Source organism: Enoplosus armatus, chromosome 19 (assembly GCF_043641665.1).
Source record: "Enoplosus armatus isolate fEnoArm2 chromosome 19, fEnoArm2.hap1, whole genome shotgun sequence".
Taxonomy (NCBI): domain Eukaryota; kingdom Metazoa; phylum Chordata; class Actinopteri; order Centrarchiformes; family Enoplosidae; genus Enoplosus; species Enoplosus armatus.
Window position 1 is genome coordinate 15635387 of NC_092198.1, and position 26475 is coordinate 15661861.

The 26475-nt window shown below is 41.1% G+C and overlaps 1 protein-coding gene across 1 annotated transcript; it reads right to left on the bottom strand.

Moving 5' to 3' along the window:
- enpp1 (ectonucleotide pyrophosphatase/phosphodiesterase 1) lies at positions 1-26475 on the bottom strand. Its single transcript, XM_070925688.1, has 23 exons — positions 26332-26475; positions 21706-21778; positions 18800-18860; positions 17030-17127; positions 16868-16947; positions 15822-15941; positions 14057-14166; positions 13888-13953; positions 13706-13778; positions 12634-12742; positions 11539-11670; positions 11423-11454; positions 11157-11284; positions 9724-9793; positions 8376-8463; positions 6745-6929; positions 5825-5864; positions 5574-5734; positions 3875-4010; positions 3070-3144; positions 1332-1464; positions 465-609; positions 1-311 (listed from the first exon to the last, which is right to left on the bottom strand). The coding sequence occupies exons 1-23, from the start codon at positions 26473-26475 to the stop codon at positions 159-161; spliced, it is 2412 nt and encodes an 803-aa protein (XP_070781789.1). The 3' UTR covers positions 1-158.

The following is a 26475-nucleotide window of genomic DNA, read 5'->3' on the forward strand; positions in this document are numbered from 1 at the left end:
TTAAAGTTGGGATCAATTTGGTTTGAAACTTCTATAAGTGAGGCACCTGTTAAACCCACTGATAGTCGGTGAACGGGGCCCACGTGGACAGAGGCCTGTTGCGCAGACCAATATGGCTTCCTTTGGAAATTAAACTTCATTCAGTAATGTCTCTGGTTTTAAGCAGTCTGTAGAAACGTCTTGAGCTGTAGCGTCTCTTCCACTGATAACCTGTCGTGGTAGAAGCTGAGTCCAGTAAGGAGCTCGATGTCTCTGACTCGTGCCGTGTGAAACTGCAGCCAATCCTCCACCCACGTCAAGTCCGACCCATCCTGAAAAATAGACAGATTAAAGATAAAAGAGGAGCCGAGAAAGTGTCTTAATGGGCGATCATTTTTTTCCACTGTGGGATCTGTCAGCAGGTTTCCACAGAGATCGACTGAAGTGCAGAGACGAGTAGGAAAGGAGTCGGTGGTGTTACTCACAGCGCAGCTCTCTGTGTGGTCAGGTCTGTGGGGCAGGATGAAGGACTTGGCCTGCAGGGGACCCTCGCAGTTCACAGGGCTGAAGGTCGAGTTCCCGCAGCTGGTCAGGATCATGAAGAAATGCGTCGGGATGGGAGCCTCATTCCTGGAGAAACATGATCACAGGGCTTAAGAAGCTGCTGGCTCTCGTTTTAACTTATGATATGTGCAGAAAACTCAACTTATAAAACCTGAGCTGAAGTGTAAACGGTCAAAACTCCAGGTCTCAAACTAATTACCTGCTGGTTATGTTAAAGCCCCTGAAAACCAGGTTTCAAATTCATTCAACATTATTCATTAATAGATTAATACTCATCAGGACTGTGTAGGTAGGGATGTGTTGTATTTTCCCACTACACCCACCGTGTCATGTCGTCACATTCTGATTCAAATCTAGCTAAATCCTGATTGGTGCATGGGAGTACATGACATCACATTTTTCCAGCAGAGCTCCACCCACCTTTAAAACCACAGAGCCCAGAGAAAAACCAAAAAGAGATAGATCTCATATTCGTGGTAAACTGAAACCTAAAAGGAATTTTCATTGTCAACCACAACTTATTTATAAAGACAGATGAAGACATTGCTCTTTCCTCTCTAACCCATGTTAGAAGGCTGTACAACATTGAATTCACACCTATATTGCGAATTGATTATCATAAGGACAATTGATTCTAGAGCTGTAGATTAGCGGTTCAACAGGAAATTAACCTGCAACTATTTCGATGATTATTTTAGTTATTTTTCAGGCATTCACTGATTCAAGCATCTCTAATGTGAGGATTAGAGGCCCTAATTAATTGTCTGGAGTGTGTGACGCTGACTTACCCTGAGAATGCTTTGAGTGGGTCAACGTTTCCATCATAGTCTCCATCGAATATTGGCCCGCTCATGATGTTGACTCCGTTCAGCTGTTGTGAATATTTTGGAAGCAGGACATCATGGACGTGGGTCCAAACATCTGCGGTTAGGAAAAAATACACACGAATGCCTTTTAGTTCTCCACGAATACACCGCAATTGATGACACTGTGGTCTATAGAGAGAAACCAGTGATTCCATCATTACAAGTGAAAGCCAAAGGGAATAATTTTACATTTTGGGAAATAGACTTATTTGCTTTCTTCTCTCTTGTCTGTCCGTTCAATGTGAAGCTACAGCCAGGAGACTGTTATGTGCTTATCTTAGCACAAAGACTGGAAATGGGGAAAGAGCGAGCCTGGCTCTGTCCACAGGCTCACTAATGACTAACTAAGATAATATAACACGTCATGTATCTCATTATGTCGCTTTTGCACTTTGGTTTTTGTACAGATTAAACATACAACATATAACTTGGGGCTGGTAGGAGGATTGTGTTACCTTTGGACAGAGCCAGTCATTTTAAGTGGATTGTGTGTAAAGCAAATGTTTTCATGCGTTATTTATGTGTTGATTTAATTGTATTATATATGGAATATTGTTTGTTTTGTTTGATCATGTTAAAGTTGCTTTATGTTGGTATTGTGATATTTAAGTCAATAAACGAACTAACTGGCCTGTCTTCATGTATTTCCTGCCTCCTCATTCATACAGATTCACACAGTGTAAGCACAGTCATGTGCCACCAGGGGGCAGCATCTGTCAGCTGATATTTAGGTTTCCAACATACACAAACGACAGTGTTTGGAAGGGGGCTTTTCTTCCAATGGGACCTCATACTAGTGAGAGAAAGTTTCCATTGACAGTGTGGGTGGCCCCAGAGGAAAACCAACCAGAGCTGTGTTGTCTGAAACGCTCAACATTTCAATACATTAATCACCCGAAACAATCAACACGTTTCAACAAATGCATGGCTCATCTGTGCAGCCCAGCACACTACAGCATTAAATCCTATCAAACACCCACATACTCTCCCATGACACATGTGGTGATGTAGTGCTGGTACAGGTACAGACTTAATCCTCGCGGAACATACAGCAGAATTAAGCAACACATCTGTACAAGCAAAAGAACAAAAACACTCATCCAATTCCAGTCTAGTGAATCAGTTTAGTCAGATTACAAACTAAACCACCTTTAAAAGTGAATCTTATTGTGAAGAGAACTGCTGTGCCTGCAGTGGGATGGCAGGAGGATCAAGTCTGGACAAGTTCCTCTGACTAAACCTTTAATTGCGCTTTACAGAAAGAGTTGAACTAAATTAAAGTACAGTAGACCCATATAATCACAGCGGTTAGATCTTTGGACTCCTGCTATGTGTATTTAAGAACCCAAAGTATAGCCTGTTTTTAGGAAATCAGGTTTGAAAAGTATAATATTGAATAAAAATGGCTCATGAGAGCGGGCAAACCACAATACCTGCTCTCGGAAAACTTGAACAATTTAACAAAACAGAGCATGACATGATGTCTAGTTGTGATCGCTTCAGTTCACTTGTTAATGAAATTGTTCACCTCTCGTTCAGTCGGCATATGAACCCTTCTGACAACTCTGGAAGTACATTTTTAACTCATGCATCACCGTGATTCCCATTTCTAGTTTGGGTGCAGCTAGAAAACCAGTAAATATTTTCAAGAGTGACTCACCTTTAAATGCAGGGAACATTGGTGCCATGTTGCTTGAGATTAGAGAGTCCGTCTCGGGTCCATTGGCACTCAGATCTTTAGAGAGAAAATGAGAAGTGAGGTGAGGAAAAATCAAATGTGTTTGCAATTTGGGTATGGATTTAAAACACCAACAGCAGGTTGTAAAAGTCTGATGTGTACTATGAAAAAAAGGAATAAACATTGACTGGAACTAAACTTCACATGTTGGTGGAGCTAAACACAAAGACATTAAGTCATTTACGGCTGCAACTAACTTTTAATTTCATTATTAATTATTCTGCCCATCATTTTTTTCTATGAATTGATTAATCTCTTCTAAAAATGTCAGAAATATTCACATGTCCCCCCCTGAGTCATAGGTGATGACACCGAAACAGTTCAAAACTCAAAGATATTCAGTTTATTTTGATATAAAACTTTGAACCAGAGCCATGAGGAAAAATAACATGTCTAATTTTGTTGAGTCCAACTTCCTCACGGCTTTTACTTCCCTCTTTCAGTCTGTCACTTCCTTTTGTGGAGCTACCTGAAACCTGAATATCATTACAAATACAGTGAATCTCCAGCGACTCAATTAGGGGGGATGGGACACTCTTACTTTTACTGTTGCAGGCCAAAAGCATGGGTGCATTTTTACATGAGAATGTGGCTCTGAAACACGTCAACTTGAATTCAACACCCGGCTGGGGACGGCCTGTTATGACCCCCTCCACCACATGCACACACACACACACACACTCACTAACGCATACACACACACACACACACACACACACATACGCACTGGGGGGATGCAGCAGGCCATAGGACAGAGCGGGGTCGTCTCTGTAGCGCAGACACAGCTGGCTGGCGGCCGGTGGGATGCGTACGTCAGCACGAACACACTCCTCCGACTCTGGGCTCAGGGGTCGGACTCTGGTCTGAGAGAGAGGAGCAGTCAGTGGTGGACAGTGTGGAGCTGGACCCCAGGCTGGCACTCGGGTGTTGAGTGTTGTGTAAGATCACTTGGCTTGGTTTGGCTTTGCTTTGCCTGTGTATATGGGTCAGCGAGGGCATTGCACTGTTTCTGTTTGCAGAGCTCTCTAAAAATAATAATCTCGTCTCGCTCCCCTCCTCTGTCATAGAAACAAACGATCTGCTGTTTTTGAATTAACTACAGGGAAAACAGAGACATTGTTCAATTTGTAAACTTCTAATTAATGACATGCTAGCGTAAGCTCAGCTGGACATGCAACACAGCTCTTTACAGCCACGCCAGCGGCTTGTGAGGCTGTTTGTACGTAGCCACGGTGGTGATATGAGCTAAATGCTAACACGCTCACAATAAAATGATGTTTAGCAGTGTATATTTACCATTTTCACCATCTTAATTTAGTGTGTTAGCATGCTAACATTTGCTAATTAGCAAAGTAGGGAATGTCATGTAAGTATTGGGCAAATTAAGATTTTGACCCGCTGGTGGTGCTAAATGAAAACTCAGGGTATCGCCAAAGTTATTGAAATTCATCCTGATTCCATTTAGTTCATTCATCCCATTTAGTTAGTTGTTCAGATTTGTGGTATAAGTGGTGGACCAATTTTGCCATCCATAGAGAGACACTGTTAGCACGGCTAAAAATCTTAAATTTGTTTACAGGTAAGCATACAATTCTAAATCAAGTGATGAATTCATAATGAATGATATTCCCTCGGGTTTAAATAGAGCTTTTCTTTCAAGGACATTCCTATTATAATAGTACCAATTTATATAGCTCTTTACTGGAACCATATGTGAAATGAAGTATTACTGAATATTCTGTCCCTGATTACAGGGAGGAAAGTAAAGCATCAAGCATATTTTCAAACATCCGGTATGTACAAGAACAGAAATGTAAGCTTGTTCAGCAGCATGGTCTCACGCTTTCCACTGATTAATTGATTTTCTAGTAGGCAAACTAGCTTGAAGCTAGCTTTATATTGAGTTGTCAACTTTGACAAGCAGTGAAATTGAAGTTTTCTGTGGGTGCACACGTGGGTTTAGAATAATAATGTAAATTATGCTGTGACACAGATTAAAAACAAAACAAAAAAACAATCTAAACCATGATTCTTTCAAGCCAAAGTCAACACAGAGATTACAGTACGAGCCATATTTAGCTTGTACTGTATTTGGATGAAGCTTGAATGACTGCAAATCTACATCCTGACTTGCTCCATCATTCAGACAGTAGAATACAACAGTGTACACTCTCCAGGGAATGTATCACTCTGCCTGAAGTCATGATTTACACTAAAGCTCAACCGCATAATGAGAAAGACAAGAACTGTTTGAGCCAACACGAGCACAGAAGATGAGTAACAGCTGCTTAGAGAAAGGGTTCAGATACTAAACAACCTCTTACATTCTCCTGCCAAACCCTAACCCCAGAAGAACTGTAGCTGGGACAACTCAACTGCGCAGGCTATGTTTAGAGATGAAAGACAGCTCCAAACAGTGGACTCACCAGAGGCTGGATGGTATACGACACCCAGAGGGGCATGAGGCGGTCTTTGCTGTATCCGTTGAGGTAGCTGGAGTGGTGGAGAAGACAAAAGGTGGCGTCTGGTTGGACGACTCGAGGGGTGCCAAAGGGGTGGTGGAGGCGACGTAGGTTGGCTTTAAGACCTAAAGAGGAAAATGTACAAACGTCACTCAGGATTTTCTCTAAAAAAAACAAAGAATAGAAATGCAAAGAAAAGGTAAAACGATACTCACTGGAATTAGTTGTCATGAGATGTCTGTTCATATCTGTCTCCTGAAAAGAAATTCACACTTCTGGTTAGCATGCTTGCGTTAAATTCATTAGAATCTATCCTACCACACTTTCACCACTCACATCAGTCAATGAAGCCTGTGAAGTTTCAAAGTATCTGAACTGGTGTCAAGTGAATTCTTGCAGATTATTGTACAGAAAAGATCTGATTCTGACTTTGTGTCGGTTTGAGGGTCGTATAAGTGTACTTTTTTTTATCAACTGGCAATTTGACAATTTTATTTCACTAACCAACTGTCAAACATAATGCATCTGCTTCAGACTATAGCCACGTTAGAGGCTTTGTGAGGCTGTACAGGCTAAATGCTAACGTGAGCATGTTCATGGTAACAATGACAGTGCCAACATGTTTAGAGGGTATAATGTTTACCATGTTAGCATGCTAACATTTGCTAATTAGCACTAAACACAGCTGAGGATGACAAACTAGATGAAAAGTTAAGGGATCACCAACATTATTACAATTCATCCTGACGGGAACATGAGTCTTTGCACCAAATTTCATTGCAATCAATTCAAAAGTTGTTGAAACATTTTACTCAAAACCACAAATGACAATCTCAAGGTGGCGCTAGAGGAAAAGTCAAGGAACCCTGGATGTCTGCACAGAACTTTGTGCAAATCTACTGGTAGACGCTGAGATATTTCCACTGGATAAGTGAAAACTTTGCCTTGCTGGTGGCGTTAGAGGAAAAGAATGGGCATCACCAAAGTCAGGGGCATTTTGATATCTGCACCAAATTTCATGGCAATCCATCCAATGTCGAGATATTTCAGTCTGACAGACAGACCGCCATCCCCAGAGCCACGCTGCTAGCATGGCTAAAAACAACAGATGACCTCAAAACTTGTTGACACATACCATCGCCTGAGTTTGGGAACTACAGGTGCACTGCAGATTGTCAGAGGGGACGGGGTCGCTGGCCTCACAGGGGGTGTCATGTGAGAGCTGCGCTGGGTGAACTGGCAGGTGGACGGGGCGCTTCAGAAGGTGGTTCAGACTCCCGTGAGTCCCGTTGTTTGGAGCGGGACGAATACCGAGGAGGTCTGGAGGAGAAGGAGAGGAAAGGAGAAGAGATGGGAACAAAGAAGAATAATTTGTATCACACACACTGGACACAACACAGCATGACGGTGCATTTCATAATAGAAGCAAATTCAAATTTGTAACCTTTATTTCATAAAGTCGTCATTATTACTGACAGATATAAGATCTTATTCAAAGGAGTAATCGTACAGGTGAGATACAAGGACTACTACGTTGTAAGTAACATAAGGGATCACACAGGGTTCAAATGTATTTAAGCTAAACAAAGGAAGTTGCCTTTATATCGGGTTTCTTGAAATCTTTTAGGAGTCATATATAAGGCAAGCACTAATAAACTTTCTTGCTGCATTTTTCTTTTTAATAAATCATAGTAATAGTCCATAATTGAACCGTTTTACCTGAACAAATTATTTGGAAGTGAAAAGGTAATCAAACTGATACTTTAAACTGATAGATTAAGGAGAGCTCCTGCACTTGCTTCTACTTTGACCTACTGTACCATACTTACTGTAATTGTGAGCAGATGTCGTTGTTTTAATAGATATTTTGTGTGTGTCTCTTTATTTTGACTCACAAATGCTTTGGTTTAAACGACTGGGTTAAACTGGGGGTTTGTTTAGAACCTGCCAGTTCATCTGATTACTTGTGTTGCTCTTTTACTTTATGAAATTCGGTTTGGTTGCCTTTTATTTCCTGCTGTTCTTTTTTTGGAGGCAAGGGGCCAAAGTGAAATTCAGTGGGGAGAAGTGCACCTGTTTCCTCTTCTGAACTGTGTTGGTGTATCTTCTACAATTAACCTGCTGAGTAAAACGTTTTCATAACCAAGAGGAATGATGGCTATTGTATATTTGTTGCAAACTACTTTGATTTCAAAGTCACTGGAAACAACCAATAGCCTCATTAAAGGAATAGCTTGACATCTGACTTGCTTTCTTGCCGCGAGTTAGATGAGAAGGTCGATACCGTTCTCATGTTTGTGCGGTAAATATGAATTGAATGCCAGAAACTGTTTCGCTTCGCTTAACATAAAGACTGGAAACAGCTAGCCTGGCTCTGTCCAAAGGTACCAAAATCAGTCTACCAGCACCTCAAAAGCTCACTATTTAACACATTATATTTAGTTTGTTTAATTCGTACAAAAACCACGTATGTGTAAAAACGACACATTGTGGTTTTACAAGGGTTATGTGCAGGACTATTTCTTGGCTACAAGCAGTAACTACTTCCTGAAGCAATGATGACAACATTCATAATACTCATTTGAAAACTTCACTCAATTGGACATGCGAGTGGTCCTTCTCATCTAAGAACGTTAATAAGCTTATATAGGAAAATGTTGAACAATTCCTTTAAATACTAAAAGAAAAGAGTGAAGATGCAGTTTCAGCTACAGTACAGGAGGACAAAGCACAGGTCACTGAGTGTGTACTAACAAAGCAACTTACCACACATGAGGTTATATATTTCTATGTTTTCAAAAGGGGGCACAACAGTGTTGTCTTTAAATCCTGGACCGTAGCCAATGAAGATCGCCTGGAAAAAGTACATACACACGACCATACTGACATTAATTCATTTATTTCTAGATACAAATGAGAGTACAGTGAACTATGCAAACAACACCACCCAGCAGCTTTATTTAAACTCTCTCTGTAAATAACAAGATGTCAAACACTCAATACCATGATTAGGCCACATGTAAATATTTGAAATGAACTAAAGCAGTAAAATGACCTCACAGACGCTTGAAAATGTAAGTTAATTCTAGGAAAGATGTTGGTTGGGAGGGATTTGGAGATATTTGCAGGTGAATAAACTGTCTATTTCTGCTCTGTTTCTCTGCTGTGTAGGCAGGCTGAAAGCCATTTTTTTTTTTAGAGAAGTCAGCAGCCTTGTAAGCAAATTAAAGCAAGTCAAATTCCAGAGTAAACCACGTCCAGAAACATACACAGACGTATTGTGATGACTTTACATTGAAGGTGGCAGATAGAAACACAAAATTAAACAAACTCAATCCAAAGCAGGGGACGTGTAGGTGGAGAGCAACCTCTCATAACAAATGTAATTACTGTACTTGAGTAGAGTTTTAGAGCTCCACAGTATTTTTGTGTTTGTCGTGTGTCTTTACAGAGATATTTTGAATTTAGACTTAAACATTCATTCCTAAATCTAGTGGCAATTATTTGAAACATATTTTGAAGCATCCAGTAAATGTTACCGCTGCATCCTTGATGTAATCTTGTATAAGAAGTAAATAAAATCTTGAATAATTCTTGAATATGTTTTGTCATTTGTCCTTTCTGTGGTTTGAACCAAATGTAACTGAAGCAGAAACACTCTTTCCGTTTCCCAGAGGCCACTTTAAGATCTGTATGCCGCAACAAGATTCTACAAGATAAAAACTGCAACAACATCCTACAAGAAAAAGACTAAAACTTGCCGGCCACTGATGTGAATCCTGCATCATGAGCAGCTACTGTGGAGCTACTTTGAGCGGTTGTTGAACCTGGCAGCTGCCAGATGTGGCGGTAAAGTATGAATCATTCACACATTAGTACCAAAGAGGAGATCATGTGCTCAACAAACATCCTATAAATGAAACAAATTACGAAACAGTATGTTTCTCCAGTTACGTTAGTCAGTTTTTCAGTGAAGTGACATCAGTCTCAGAGGACTTTTTCAGACCGGAAATATTTTTCTCAATGTGTCAGTGAGTTATCACACTTCTTCACACAGTGTTTTCTTTTTGTTTTTTTGTTTCCAAACAGGGTGTCGAGACAAACACACACTGACCTGCATGTTGGTGAAGAGGTTGTCTGAGCCGTGGAATCCACCGGTGCAGTATTTCAGTTCATAGCGGTTACTGTCGAGATAGAATAACAGAAATGAAGGGTGGAAGTCACTATAACACCACTCTGATAGCTGCTGACATGTGTTTCCATCTTCTTTTGAAGGAACAGTACATCCCACATAATCTCAATTTCAGGGTCAAGCAAGTTTAATTGTGTATAACCTAAAGAGCGAGGCACATCACACTGCAACTACATTCTTGTTTATTGTGTCTCTCAAGTTGACTGATTGAATTCTTCAGCCTGAAGCAATTTTCCATGATTACATGCTGAGTTGTACAACTCCTCTCCAACATACCATGCTTCATTCATTATAAATGATTGCTTACACTAATTACTGTAAATGCTTCAATTTCAGTGGCCAATGAAACGGTTTCTTTTTTTGTTATCATCAGTCACAACCACCTCCATGGCATCTACTCTATTATAGAAGACTTGCCAACTCTGGACCGATTACTGTAACAGCTCTGGTATCTTACACTGCATATAACAACAATGTAATCTTACTTTATACTGTGAATCTTAAAGCATTCCCTTTTATATCATCATCACTGAAAGACATTAAAACAGCATTATGGCTAAGTGCTACATTTAACAGCATTTCAGTCTTTTACCAAGCTGAAGGTTATAAGGAATACAGTTTCCATATTGTATGAAGTCAGATTTCCATGTCTTGCTTCATTATAAAGCAGGTCTAGGTGCTGTATCAACACTATGAAAGTATCAAAACGCTCAGTCCAAGGAGAAATGCACACAGTATTCAGAAACTGTACATTTCAAACGAGCCGTCAGGACTTCCGCAAGGTTGTGATGTCACAACTGTAGAGTCACCGCACTCAGCCATGCCCCCGAGCATCTGCTCCAATCACAGCACACCCACCAAGTACAGGGACCTGCTCAGTCTGTCGGAGTTATTGGAGCGCTCTGCTCAGGACTACTCATCAATTTTTTGGAGGTTGTTCAGTTTGTCTAAAACAGCTCGTTTCAGACAGAAGGTGAACTGAGGGGCTGCATGAAGGACCAGTATAAGAGAAATAAGGACTTTTTTTTAACTGTGAATCATGTAAAGCTACTCTAGTGGTGTCCCAGAATAAGAATATAGAGCTGAAATTAGTATAATATGGGACCTTTAAATTAAATGTACAAGTAGGTGTACATCACTCGAGCACTTAAAATTCTTCCAAAGGTCAAGAATACATTTCCAAGCTCAAACTTAGTGTTTGGTAGTTCGAAAAACTTAAAATGAGTTTGACTGACATGGGTGCTAATGAATAACTTGATTTAAACACTACAAGTTGTCCTCTTTTAAGCTTCTTTCTTCCCTTCTTGACACTGTACAGTTGGATGACCTAACACAGTGAAAACGCGAAGACTTACAGCGCAGCCTGCCACCCGGGCTTCATATAGAGGTGGCCTCTCTCTATGCGTTTGTTGTAGGCAAAGTGCATCCTTTTGGGGAGGTTTTCTTTGAGGTACGGCCTCATTGGCTGGTCAGAGGTCCTGCACTTCAGAACAGACACAGGAGAGGAGAATCAACACAGCAGCAGAGGGAGAATGGGGTTGTTTGACGTGAAGCCAAGCAAGCAGATAATTCTTCATTCTTCTTATCAATACAGAAGTCGCATTTGGAATATTTCGCATACCGACAAGTTCTTCACCAGGCCTTCATAGTCGACTGAGGGAAGAAACAGAGGACAAGGTCAGCCACAGTGGTTACAAACAGACTGACAGTGACGCTGCAAAGCTGGCAGGAACTCACAAGAGAAGTAATTCGCTGGGAGGCGACTGGGTCTGATGCGAGCAGCAGGGCCTTGGATGACAGAAAAGTCAGCAGTGTTGTCCACGTAGTTTGACACATATGATGCCTTTTCACACGAAGCCTCCTCCATGCCTGTGAAAGGAGAGAAAATATTCATTTGTAATTTTTTTTCATAAATGGTGAAGATTTTGTTTGAATTTTTAAAGACGTGTCCAGGATAGTAGGAAAAGTGCAAAGTTTGTGCACCGTTACTGAAATGAATCCATGACTCCACGTGTCTGATTGTTCTTGTTTTAGTCCACTGCTGAGGTTGTTTAAACTTAAATGTTCTTCCCCTGTAGTGGCACAAAACTGCCTGAAGATCTGAACACTTACTTAAAGCACATTTATAGATTTTTATTTACATTTGTTGACATCATTTTGGGTGTGACATGTGAACATTGATGAGTCTTTCTTGCTTCTTGTCCTTGATGACTAGCTGCAGATTAATAACTAGCAAAGTATGTCAAAATGACTATGACTATCTTCTCATGGAGATAATGTCTTTGATGAGGATAGCTGGGCATCGCCCTGAGCCACACTGATCTTTAGTAAACCTAATTACATGTCTAAACATATGGTCTCCAGATGTCCAGAGAAACTTCTCGTCACAAAATATCCTCCTAACACGCCACTGAGAACATTTTTTCCCAGTTTACTCCCAGATAACAGACTCATTTTTCATCCGATTTCTCTCTGGCATGGACTTGTAGATTTCTCCTGCAACAGGTGCAGTGACTCAACCAAGTCAAACATTTGAAGATGACACTAAGCCGCTGAAGTCCCCCTCAGCGGCACACAGGCTCTAAAACGATGCTACTACTGTGAAGCCACAGATATTTTGGAGGGATGCACCAAGTTTGATTGTGAGCAAATGCACAGCTTCAAATAAAAGACAAAGAAAAAGGAAAGAAAATACCAAACATTTCTTTGAATTGCTTAAGAAGTGTCAATTTCTTTCTCATGGTACTATAGTTATAGATTGTTTTGGTCTTTTTTCTGTAACATTTGACTAAACTGTATCACAGCTGCGTGGAGGCGGTGTAGTTATCTCACCGTGGTCTGATATGATTATCACGTTGACACAGTGATGCAGGTCTCTCTCTATCAGGCCGTCCATCAGCATTCCCATAATCCTGTCCACGTTTTCCAAGGCCTGAATGACCTGAAAGTTCACACGCAACATGTGTTACTGTGGCAGGAGAACAATGTGAGTCTATCATGTAAAGACCTGAAGAACAACTTGCATCAGCAAATAAATTATTAGCAAATACAATGAATTAAAACAGCTTTGTCAGCATGGTTTCATAACCTTGACTGTTTTAAATGGGGTTTGGTTTAACTAAAATAATTTAACTAAACTGGATGACAAAGTTATATGTTAGATGATAAACGTTATCTGTCAATATGAATTTCAATCATTACATTACTGAGAGATTGCACAATCAATTGTTCATAACCTATGTTTCTTTGAATGGTTACTTTGATATATAGAGCTGGAACTATTAGTTGATAAAAAGAAATTGTCGATCAATATAAAACTTATCAACTAGCAGAAATGCCACAAAACGAAAATTTGCAACTTTTCTTCGTCTTATGTGACAGTAAACTGAATATCCTTGCGGTTCAGACCGGTGGTCGAATAAAACAAGCAACTTCAAGACGTCACTTTGGGCAGCACCTTGAGGACATTATAATCCTTAATCCGTTTCCTGACATTTTATAGACTAACCTATTGAAAAAAAGAGCAATCAATAATGAAAATAATCATTAGTTGCAGCTCTAGTCATATGTCACACAGCTCCACAAACAGAAATGTCCTTCCTTAACTAGCTTTTTCCAGAGCTTTCAACTGCATCTCACGGTCTTCTTCAGTGGCTGGAGTTTTTCCATGATCCTTCCCTCACATATCCAGCACGACCATTTGTTATCACATGACTGAAGTTACACATTTACTGAAAAACAAGCAAGCACTGTTGAAGACCATGAGGTGCATGTGAAACCTCAGGGGACCTCAGTGGAAGATTTCTAAGGGTCAATAATGAACTGTTCTGTCTCGTCTGTTGTTCTTTTAGGTAAATAACAACCTGCTTATAATTGCAGGTTTGATGTTTAGAGAGTGACTGACCTGGCTGCTCACTGGCCCATAACGATGTCCTGATGAGTCTGGTTCATCCAGGTACAAAGTGTAGAAGTCAGGCCTAAAATAGACAACAGATAAGGGTGATGTTCAGTGTTTTTTTATTTTTTTATTTTATGGCGACTCACAACATGATCTTTGTAATGATGATAATGAAGGACGTGTAATACCTTTCTCCCTGAGGTAAACTGAGCCATTCAAACAGCGTCGACACTCTCTTCTCAAACGTTACGCTCCTGCATATCAAAAAGGCACCATGTCATTTATGAACACATTAATGCACCACTGCATTATGCCATGACATGTGAGGAATATGTAACATAATGGCACCACTCTTACTTGTCATACAGCTTGTATAAGTCTGGGAAGGTGCCATTGATGGCTACATCTGAGCCAGGCCAGAAGAAGGTTCCTGTTTTCAGTTTGTGACGCATGGCAGTCAGCCAGACCTGAGAAGAGAGGAGAGGAGAGGAGAGGAGGAGAGGAGGAGAGGAGAGGAGAGGAGAGGAGAGGAGAGGAGAGGAGGAGAGGAGAGGAGGAGAGGAGAGGAGAGAGGACAGGAGGAGAGGAGAGAAGAGAGGAGAGGAGAGAGGAGAGGAGAGAGGAGAGAGGAGAGGAGAGGAGAGGAGGAGAGGAGGAGAGGAGGAGAGGAGAGGAGAGGAGAGGAGAGGAGGAGAGGAGATGAGGAGAGGAGAGGAGAGGAGAGGAGAGAGGAGAGGAGGAGAGGAGATGAGAGGAGAGGAGGAGAGGACAGGAGGAGAGGACAGGAGGAGAGGAGAGGAGAGGAGGAGAGGAGGAGAGGAGGAGAGGAGATGAGGAGAGGAGAGGAGAGAGGAGAGGAGGAGAGGAGATGAGAGGAGAGGAGGAGAGGAGGAGAGGAGGAGAGGAAAGAGGAGAGGAGAGGAGAGGAGAGGAGAGGAGAGGAGAGAGGAGAGGAGAGGAGAGGAGAGGAGAGAGGAGAGGAGGAGAGGAGGAGAGGAGATGAGAGGAGAGGAGATGAGAGGAGATGAGAGGGGAGGAGATGAGAGGAGAGGAGGAGAGGAGGAGAGAGGAGGAGAGGAGATGAGAGGAGAGGAGATGAGAGGGGAGGAGATGAGAGGAGATGAGAGGGGAGGAGATGAGAGGAGAGGGGAGGAGAGGAGAAAGGAGGAGAGAAAAGAAAGAAAAGGAGAAGAGATGAACGGAAAGAAAAGAAAAACAAAAGGAAACAAAAGAAGAGGAAAGGAAAGGAGAGGGAAAAACATAGAGGAGAGGAAATGAAAGTAAAGGAGAAGAGAGGAAACAAAATGAGAGGTGAGGAGTTGAGTCTGAATTAATAATGAACTTGTTAGTAGACTGATACCCAGTTCATTCATCTCAGTCCCTCCCAGCAGCAGTGTTTAGTCCATCAGGATAAAAATGTAATCCCTCACAGTCAAGACTGATGGAAATCTAACTGCATATGTTTATGCTAAATCAATACCTATCAGACTGATCTGCTGGTAGAAGTGTTTTATTTATGCTGCAGGCTTGTCAGCATGTTTTGGCAGACGCACTTAGATGCATTCCAGGGGCCATCATTCTCCTTCCCTCCTGGAAAGTCATATGGCCGCTGCATGGTGTATTGTTCGAGACCAGCAGCCTGTCACGCAGTTGAGGAATGAGATTTAGGAGCCGTCCCATTTAAATGGAATCCACAAAGAGTCTAAACAAGCACAACTCGCAGCCCTCACAAGCTGTCATTTACCCTAGCACGAGCAGAATCCATAATTATATCATGAGGCTCATTACGGGGAGGGTTGATTCCCAGCGATGAATGAGCACAATGCCCCAAATTTCTTACACAAGACAAGTGCCTTCTCCTGATTCATGACAGGTTAAAACAAAAATCAGGGGTGCGTTAACTTTCACAAGTTACAGGACAAAACTGTCTGGCTCGGCCTCTCAGATGTTTAAAGGAAATGTAACAGAACTGCCCTGCATTGCTCAACAAAAACTAAATTCTCCTGGGGTGGTCCAAAACTGTTTCATTAGGTCCCAGGTTTAGGGTTTTCAAGACTAACAGTTAGTGAACAGTGAATTTGCACCCTTGTACACAATATCGTGGTCGCACAGATTCACTTACTGGCTCTCCTTGGTACCATTTTGGGTTGAATTTCTCGTTGGTTTTCAAGCTGAAGAAAACGTCCCGGGTCACATCGTACATCTTGTTGTCCACAATGCCATGAGACTCGGGGTAAAGACCCTGCAGGAGACAAAAACACACAAATCAAGGTGAGTTGTTTTGATACTGTGGCTGCGGGGATTCAAAGTGATTACCTCCTCTCTCTCATCTTTCTAACCTAAATAACACTGGTGACCACAGCAGTTTATTTTAATTGCAGGTTCTGGTTTCAACCCAGAGAGAAATCCACCTCTGTAAGCCCCTCAGTTCTGCTGCTGTTCCTTTCCACAAGCACACGCAAGTCATTAGGCCTCAACGGTAACCTCCATACTGCTGTGAACAGACACCGACTCTGTGATACATTTACTCAAGTACTTTTTACTCCACTACATTTATTTGACAGCTATAATTACAGATTAAAACGTTACATAAAAAACTTAATAAACTTATGAAATATAATGAATTGATGAGGATTAAACCAGTGGTTTCCAACCTTTTTTGGTTTGTGACCCCTTATCATGTCTACTGGGGGCCTCTTTGTTCCACCAACGAGACATTTCTCCTCTAAACTTCTAAGATGGTTTAATTTAAATAATTGGCTGAGGCCCAAAGAGATAAAATGATTTCGTATAGGAGGACTTTCCTCTCACATTAATCATCTAATGGCCCCTCAGATTTTTCTTGTGACCCTTTGAAGGGGGCTACTAGGCTACTAGGTACAAAACTACTTAACTTACATAAAATAGTTCAATCTAGCTCCATCTCAAACATCTACAACAGTAAAATGCTACTTACACAATGGGGGGCATTTTTCAGCAGAAGTGCTGAGAATACTTTTTACCAAAGTAGGATTCTGAATGCAAGATTTTTACTTGTAACAGAGTGTTTTTACATTTTTAAATTAGTGCTTTTAAACAACATGAGTTCTTCTTCTACCACTGGAAAAACAAGTCAAACCATCTGACCAACTGTGTCCAACAAATCAAGCTTGACCAGAAGAGACTTACAGTCACGATGCTGTAGTGGTTGGGAAAGGTCTTTGTGGGATAAACCGGCCTCATGTATGCCGTGGTTGTTCCCATGTTTCCTGCAACACAGTAATGTCCAGTCACACCAGGATTCCCAGTGAACCGTGAAGAGCTGTGGAGTCAACAATGTCGGTGACTTACGTAACTTGCTGATGACAGGAAGGTGGCTGCCGTGATCTTCCAGGTACTTCGCCCGGAAACCGTCCAGGGACACCAAGATGAGAGGAGGCTTGGAAAAACTGGGTGGGAAGACAAGAGAGGAAGAATGATGCTTTCAGCGGACACTGAGGTGGGTTTGTGAATGGGAGATGGAATAATGACTCAGCAGGAGACATGGATATGTTTGGCACCAGTAGTGTAGCAGCAGTGTTATACAGGAGGGCCGGTGTAGAGAGAATACAAAGCAGCTCTTTGACTAAGCAGACAAGAGGAGAAATACAGTCAAATTACAGACCACACAAACACACAGAGGAGGAGAGCAGGAAGAGAAATGTGACTGCTGGCGATAAATCAAAGACTAAGAGAGTTCTGTTGGTCTCTGCAGATTTCTTTGTCCCCTGAAGTGAGGCATGGTCCCCTCCCACTTCATCTGGGAGCACTACATTAATTTTATTATCTGCAAGAGTGACAGGTTATTGCTTTATTACTTGTGATTAGTTATACAGCTATCAAAATGTTTGGTGCTGAGCAGGTAGCGTACAGTTAGATCTTTATGAGAGCTTTTTGCTGAAAACAGCAGCCTGTTTAAGAGCGGTGAGAGTGAACCAAAACAGGAAAGTTGCGGAGTGTAAAACTAAAATACTTAATACTAAAGTGCTGCGTTGGGACAACTTGTGCCATGTAAATGGTTATAAGGCATTCCATTAATTATCTAATTATCTTATTATCTAATTAGACAACAAAAACAGGAATCAAAAAAAAAAAGAATGAATAAATAAATGAACTAAATTACAAATTATACAATTAACTGATGATTAAATGGAGAACAAAAAGAAGACTCATTAATAGCATTTACAAATTAACACCAGCAATAAAATAGTCATGGGGTTTATAAAAAAACTACATAAAACAATTAATAAATACTTCATTTAAAAATAGATGAATGAATAATGGAATTTCAAAATCAATTTGGAAAATGCAGTTTTAAAAGGTCAAAATTCACGTGATACTTGCAAAATAATCTGTATATCAAAAATAGACAAATGTTTTGCAATCAGCACTTTCCAGAAGAGCTTCTTCTTCTTCTACTTTGCATGTGAAGACCAAACCACACATTAAATTAAAAGTGTGGTTTGCCAACAGAAACAATATAAACAAACAAGGGGGAATGAGCCACTTTGATATAAAAAAAAATACAGACAACATTCATTTGTTTTAAGATATTTTAAAACCAAAAATAGCTTCATTCTGAGCCACAGGTTTTCTTTTCCATAGTCTAATGAGTCTGTCTGGGGTTACTCCCTCACCAAAGCAGAAACACACACACACACACACACACACACGTGACCACACACTCATGCACGCACACACACCACTCACCAACACATGCCTGATTACTCAGAGTCATTAGCCTGGTTTCCATAGAGACAGTTATTTTTTTCCACTAAACTAACATCGTGTCATGTGTTTGGGTTGTTTACAGATAGTGACAGAAATGCCTTTCTACTTTTCTCTGTAGTCACAGTTTAATTTCCACTAAGAATTGCCTACTGGGAACAATGGACTCCACTCATGATAACTGTGGGCGATACAGCTGAAAAGCTTCATTCTCAGCACCAAAACATGGTGAAAGATATTGTACAAGGAGGAGGAGATGTCATCCAAACTAGGCCAGCTGAGAATTAAGGTATTATTTTCTATTAAAAACACATCAGCTCACATTACAACAGTAGAACAAGAGTGTTGTATTACCCAGGAGGACACTGCGGCTGTTGAACCACCTCATCGGGCTCCTGCATCCAGAGCTCCCCTTCTGCAGGAAAAGAGGAGTGTTGTCAGTGAAAAAAGGTATGTTTCCAGTCTATTTTTCTAAGCTAATGTGACTGTAACACACAATACTGATGTCAATAAATACCAGAACAAAAAAAGCAACTAACAAACCAGACTTATTTTGGAAGATAAAGTCTTAGACTGGGCTAGGCAAAATAAGCCACAATCAACGTTAAAGGGTAACTACACCCTCAAACTCCAGTGGAATATATTATCACTGCTCAGTGTAGCATGGACAGTGACGTAGAGCTGGTAGTCAGAGCTAACCAGCCAGTAGTTACTGTTTGACATTCATGACCCCTTGAGAGAGTCGCTGTGTGGGTGTCGGTGTTGCAGCTCGGCCAGCAGCTCTACTACAAGAGACTCAGGTGTATCTTTGGGCCTGTGTGGGTGTGAAATAACCAACATTGAGCATATTCTTGTGTTCATGTCGGACCTCAGGAAAGAAACTGATTAAGAAATAGGTTTTCAGATTAAATGGGATTTTTGAGTCATTTCACGGGGCAAACAACGGGAAGTGAAAGTGGAGAAATGCCACATATTCATGAGATGACTTCAGACAGAGAGAGGCTTGAAGGTTTCCTGTTCTTCCCGGCCAGTGAAATCTTTCCACTGATTCTTGGAGCTGGAAGAGAGCACATCTCTGCGAACCACATGAATATGTTGCATAAAAGCACCAATGGATAACAGCACAGAAAGACTCCACGAACAAAGACGACATATTCAACCCATCACATTTTGAAGCCAGATTTTGTGGCTGGACAGGATGTGTTCACATGCAATAGAAACCATCTGGACTTTGTTCTCATGGAAACAAAACAGGGAGATAAAAAAACAGCTTTTTTTTTTAAGGTGTGATCATTTAACTTGTGACCACTTTAAACATCACTACCTCAGACCCATCTAAGTTACTTAATATGCAACAAATAGGGAATATATGGAACTACACCATCCCACATGTACAGACTTGTAAAACCTTTTTTTGACACATCTGTCAAGTCTGGTGCTGACTGGACACATGACAGAGGGAGTCTTAGCAGGTCGGTGAGAAAACCCCTCCTCACTGCCTCTCGAGGCCAGCAGTGTGGTTTTGGACTCAATACGGGGATGCTCCGTCTCAGGAGACAAGCTGCTGTGGTCTGTAATCCACGGGAAAACCCGCTCTCAGCATTTTATACTACATGCTGTCTGCCTCTAGGACGAAGTGGAGTCCTGGGTTATTTTTGTTTCTTTTCATCTGCATCCAAAGGCCTTACCAAGAAAGGCAGCGTTATGAAAGATGTAGAAGTTCCAACAAAGCTGCATAGTTTTTAAAAAAAAAAAAAAAACTAAATATGAGTCTGGGTGAGTGAAAAGTCAAAATTTATTCTCCCCATATGGCTTTTATGTTAGCTGGGTAGGAAGTATAAGTTAAAGGGAAATGCCACAGCAGAGAGAGAGCACCCCGCCCAGGCTGGGGACAGTTGCCCACAGTCACCACCGCTGCCCCCGAAATGGAAGAGGGGTGTTTTGGCACGGCGGTTTGCAACAAAGAGCATACTGACGCCGCTGCCCACGTCTAACCAGAGAGAATCTATAGCTGCAAAACACATGCCAACCTCGGGTGAACATTCCTGTCTCGCTTAAATGTTTGTTTACGACGTGCTTTGCAGCAGCGAGCAAAGAAAGCTCGATTGCACCACCCTGACAGAAACATATCCTGTGAACAAATCACGTCTCAGGAGTTTACATTCATTTTACTCTGTGTCTCTTGTTCAGCGGCTGGTTGGTAACTTGAGCCTCCTTCACTGCTGCTCTAAATACAGCCAGTTTAGAGTTTCTGAGGGATCTACAGTGGGAGGTTAGCAGGCTCTGTATTAGGTACAGTACACATTCTGGTAGACCAAAACAGCAGGTTTGTGGCCTCTCAGTGGCAGGATGAAGGCTTCTTTTCTTCCTCTGCCCACTGACAACTTGTAGCATGTATTTTCACCAGCCTTTACTGAATAAGTGCTCAAAAATGTAACCTGAGATGGTTATTTCTGTCTGTCTGTTGCAGCCAAAGAGTCTTCATTAACTGTCTGTGTAGTAGAGTGAAGACCACGGCTCACAGACAGCTCAGTCAGATAACATGGTATGGTGTTGTGATATTTACATGTGCGTGAAAGCAAGAGCAGATGAACATTTTGAAATGTGTGTATGAAATCTTAAATCTGAGAATTATCGTATTTCTTTTAAAAGGGAAAAACTGTTTGTTTCCTATATTCTGGAGGAGCACAGGAACAGACTGTCCAAGTTAGTCCACAACTTTCCAGTTATTCTGATAGCATATGTTTTTGTCTCCAGGAAAATAAAATTATTCCAGTGGAAATTGCTTTCAGCCAATTCATTCTAGTGACACCCGGTCAGATCAGTGAGTAGGGCGGGGAATTACAGTGTGCACTGCTGTCTGCCAAAATGTCTGTTTTGATAATAAATTCAGAATTTCTCACCACCCATAAAACATTTGGTAAACCATTTGTTTTAAAGTTCAAAACTTAATTGTTCATATCCACGTTTGCTAGCTTGCAGCCAGTAACATGGACTGCATCACCCTTGTGCTTGTACACATTCAAGTTTGCGCGCATGAGATACAAACAAGATGGGGACCCACTCATCAAAACATTGCTCTGTTGTGATACCAGTGGTCAAAAACTCCACAGGTTACCTTTAAATTGCAGCCTATCTATATTGGAACTGAGAAGCCCTCCTCCTACAGCTGGTGAACACGTTCAAGGTGTGGAAACACACTCAAAATATAGCTGCTATAGCTGTAAAATCAAGACAGTGAAATGGTCATCAGTGCCTACCGTTCCCATCACTGCTCTTTCTCAGAGAAAACACCACGGCCAGGATGATCACCAGCAAGCACAGCAGCAGAACCTAAAATCCAGAGAACAAACGTCAGGATGTTTGTCAAAGTTACTGAAGATAACGGTTCATAAATCACATGCAGCTGTCAACAAACAGGAAGATGTTTAGACTGAACTCTTGGCCCTGGTGAGTAGAAGGTAAAAGAAACGAGAGTCAAACACTCCACGTTGAATAATGATCAACAATGTTCTTCAAATAATGTGCTGTTGTTACAAATGATGACCGACCACCATTTTACCTGACGACCGTTAATAATCAAAGTGAAAATGAACAAAAAATAATCAGATTTCAACAGAATATTTGAATGATGTTGTGGTGAAAATAACTTTGGCAGAAGCTTATTGTAGTAGTCACACTCTGGTGTCAGCTGCATGCCATGCAACCAGAATATAAACATACTGTAACAGACTTCTGGCTCCTTGAGAGAAGCCATAAATCAGGACATTCTGCAGAATCATCAAGATTATTTTTTATGTCGTATGTCGGTTGTTTGGTCCACCAGTTTGGTCTAGACGGATAAAATGCCATGAGATTTTGAATAGACATTCATGGTCCCCAGAGGATGAATACTTCTGACTCTGATCCCCTGACTTCTCCTCTAGCGCCACCAGGAGGTTATATCTGTGGTTTAGAGGGAATGTCTTGCATTAGCTGTACTTTGTGCTTTGTGGTAATAATTAGCAAATGTTAGAAGATGGTAAACATTATCTTATGTTAGCATGCTGACATTAGCCTTTAGCTAGAAGCACCACTGTGCCTGATTATAGCCTCCCAGAGGCTGTAGACTTTTAGTCTTCTTATTTTGTTTATTGGTGTATTTTTTGATGAATTAAATCATTACTTTATTTGTTTTATTGCGTGACTCCAATCATTATTCAAGGTGGGATAAAGGCCTTGCAGTGCTGGGCGAAGGTGGGCTGTTATTTATTTCCTTAACTCTGCCCAGTGATTCTAATCATTTCCACCTTCCCACATACACCATCTCCAACTGTCCAAATGTTGGTCTTGGCCCTCTGTAATTGAAAAGTCAAAGGCTGCTTCTCTATAAGCTGCTCGGCTCATGTCTGCCCAGAGACGGTGGCTCACCGGGGGCGAGGGGTTTGTAATACGAGGGGCGTTTCAAAGAAGTCTGAATCAGTACATTTAGAGAAGGGGGGTGTTATCAGAAGTCTCATCATTGCTGCTTATTTTGAAGCCCCTGCAACGCCCACAACAGGCCTGCAGAGGTTCTCAGGGCCATTTCATTAGTGTGGAGTTTGAAAGCTGGTTTTAAAAAAAGGGGTGTTGCCCATTTTAAACATCTCTCTAGTCCTGTAAGAAAGTGATATTCTAACTGTTTGGTTTGTGACACCTTAAAATGAAGAAATGTCTATTTGTGCCACTTCATCACAGTTTAATAGAATTACAACATGTCCATGAAGGTCCATGCTTTGTGTAAAAGAAGTGTATTTCTTTTCTTTTATCCCTTTAACCCCTCAGATTTATCTTGGGACCACTTGCTGGGGCCCGCCCACTAGGAACCACAGCTGGAAGTGGAATTGTAAATGCTTACTCATCACCTCTGAAAGCAATGATTTCAGACAAAAATATTAACTCAGCCAGCAAGAAATATTGCGTTGTTTCTTTTCTTTGTTTTAACTTTTTTCTGCTGCGGCAATCCCATTTCCTCACAGGAGTCATAACATTTTAACATCTTATCTACGCTGAACAAGTCACAAGAATCATTACAGTTTCATCTTACTAATCTTTTCTGTCCTTATCTTATCTTATCCTGAGTTGAAATACATCTGGATTCACTGGCAAAGTGTAAAATGGTAAGTGGGGGAATATAAATCCTCTTTATCTCTGTTCTGTCTTATAAACAAAGACTTAAAATAAAGCTAAATAACACATATAATTCAAAAAAAGCTCACTTGTAGGAGGATGTTTAAACCATGTTGATATACACAAGGAACAAGATATGTTGATGGCTGATACTTTGACTTGTTTTAAGACAATACAACCCTCGGACTCATTCATGCCCTTTAACTTACTCATTCTAAAAAAAAGAGTTTGTCTCAAAAGCAGGATTGTGGGAATCATCACCACCTACAAGCAATCACATTTGATTCACACACACAAGAATTCCTCGACGGGTATGAAAATATGCTGCCGTGTGTGTGTGTGGTGTCTGGGTATGAGCACACACCCATTTTCTCCAGCTATAGGTGAAGAGAGAGGGAGAGAGACCTGGATTGGATGGGCTCCTTGGGAAAGATGTGGTTTTTGTGGGTTGTGAAAGTAAACTGTCTGTCTGGTGGAAACCTACTCGCCTAACTCTGAAACACACAACTAACTTCAGTTGTGTCTCTACTGTCAACACAGTAAAGATCTGATTAGACTGTTGGGAGTCCACATGAAGACACAAGCATGAAAAACGTCTTCCTAAAGTCACTGTTAGTCCCTCGTGTTTGAGTAAGAAATAGCCCTGTTCTCTATCTTTAGTCCCAAGATGTTGCAATCATCCTTTTGCAAGACCTTGAATAACACTGCAGTGTAACAAGTACTAGTATCACAATTACTAACAGATGCACGGTGGCTGATGTGTGACGGGACAGACATATTGTTGTCTAGACTTTGCCACATGTGTATTTAATCAGTACCAAGCAGACGGCAGCTGAAAACGCTGAGGTTTTAGCTGGAGTTTGCTAGTAAATAGTTTGAAAGGTGTGTATACTGTGCAGATGATTTCCGATCTGTACAGTTTATTTTTCAGCGATGAGGTACATTAGTGGGGAAACAGCTACACACAGTTTTTCACTTAAAATGTGCCGCTTGGCCTCTTTGCAGTTCTTTCAATTATGATTTTAGTCTTCATGTAAAGCCCCAAATGTCTCCCAGATTTTGTTTTCTCTGTGGAATATGTGGGGTTTGTCTCAAGGAGCTGTGAACAATAAAAGCTGCTGTTGTTTCTGAGACGTTTCCTCTGTGACAAGAATACAATTCTGGGGAATACAAACAAAACAGTCATTCTAAAGTCCAAACAGATTCTCATCCAGCTCATAAGACAGATAGAGGCAGTTAAGTGAAAGGCAGCTGGGCAACAGTATCTACAAGATGATCAGGATGTGTCCTGTATACGTACCCTCACCTCCACAAGCTGTTAATTAAAGTGGACATGTTTACCCAAATAACTTTACAGTGCCACATATATGTAGTATGGGAACTGATTCTCTGATCTTAGCAGTGCGCAAAGATGTCAAAATAAAAACAGAGCTGCAATGTTTAGACGATTAGTTGATAGAAAGAAAATTACGATAACCAATTACTCGTTTAAGTTATTTTTCAAGCAAAAATGCCAAACATTTGATGGTTCAGGGGTCTCAAATGTGAGAATCTGTTGCTTTTCTTGGTCTTACTTTCAAGTAAAATGGATATTTTGGGTGTTTTCGATTGTTGGTTGCACAAAACAAGCTATTTCAGTATAACATGTTGTGCAATAGGAAACTGTGATCGCCATCTTTCATTTAGTTTTCATTGCTAAAACTAAACTTTGTCTCGTGCCTGTGTCCCTCCGCCGCGACGTCTCAAACATCCAGATTCAATATCTGAAATAGGATCTGCTGCTAAAAAAGTTGCCGTAAAAACGGACTGCCTGACTGCACCACACTTTCAGCTGAAACTTTCCTCTCTTGGATCACTGTGGTCTTTGAGGTCCAGTCCTGCAGATCATCTCCACCTGCAGAGACACTTCTGGCCTCTGTCTTTTTGCACTGGAGTGAAAACATTTTGTTTCCACTTTCACACTGGCAGCGCCGAAGTCTGGGCTGTTTGACAGCTGTGGATTAATTACACTGAGAGTAAACAGTGAGGAAATGTAGACCTGAGGCTGTGTGAGTCATGACTTATGATATAGTCAGACACAGTCACTAGGGCTGCAACTGGTTATTTCATTCATTCATCTGCTGATTACTTTCAAAATTAACTGATTCATCATTTAGTCGATGGAATGTCAAAGAATTGCGGAAAGGCCTGCCATCAAAACTTCCCAGAGCCGAAGGTGACATCTTCAAATGTGTTGTTTTGTTCAACCAAAAGTCCAAAAAACAAGGACATGCAGTTAACAATCATAATTGAGAAAGAAAAGTGGCAAATCTTCTAGTCTGAGTAGCTGGAACCAGAGGATATTTTTCATTTTTTCACTATTTTAGCTTTTATCAAAATGTTTTTTTGTCTATCAACCAATCATTTCAGCTCTTGCAGTCACCATAAACTAAGTATCTAGAGAGTTTATGGTCACATGTCAAGGTCCTACAGTGACAGTATAGAGAAGATAAATATTACATTTAAGTGACTTGTATGGAGTATTAGTTGTTTTTGATAATGTGGTTAAAGGGTGCAGCAAGAGGCACTTTGTTGCAGTTTGAAAGTGATCAAAGTAATATTTTACTGCAGAGTGAGTGTGAAAGTGAATGACACCATGTGGCCTTCAGGTGTTGTTTGTTGAGTTAGAGTAGAGTGAGGTGGTCAGACAGACACAGAGAGAGAGAGAGGTAGGTAGGTATCAGCTGTGTTGAACGTACCCCAGTAATGACTTTACAGTGGTTCTTCTTCTTCTTCTTCTTCTTTCCCCGCTCAGTGTTTCCGCTTTGACTCTCCAGCTCTGCTGCTCCAAATAAAGTCGCAGCCTGTTCAGCCGAGCGGTCCTCTCCTTTGGTTACTTCCAT

Bases quoted from the DNA above. Each gene is read 5' to 3' on its own strand.
- enpp1 (XM_070925688.1), bottom strand. From the start codon at position 26,475: ATGGAAGTAACCAAAGGAGAGGACCGCTCGGCTGAACAGGCTGCGACT. The intron at 16,948-17,029 runs GTAAGTCACCGA...ACTGTGTTGCAG, and splicing joins TCCTGTCATCAGCAAGTTAC to GAAACATGGGAACAACCACG. The intron at 13,954-14,056 runs GTAAGAGTGGTG...TTTGATATGCAG, and splicing joins TTATACAAGCTGTATGACAA to GAGCGTAACGTTTGAGAAGA.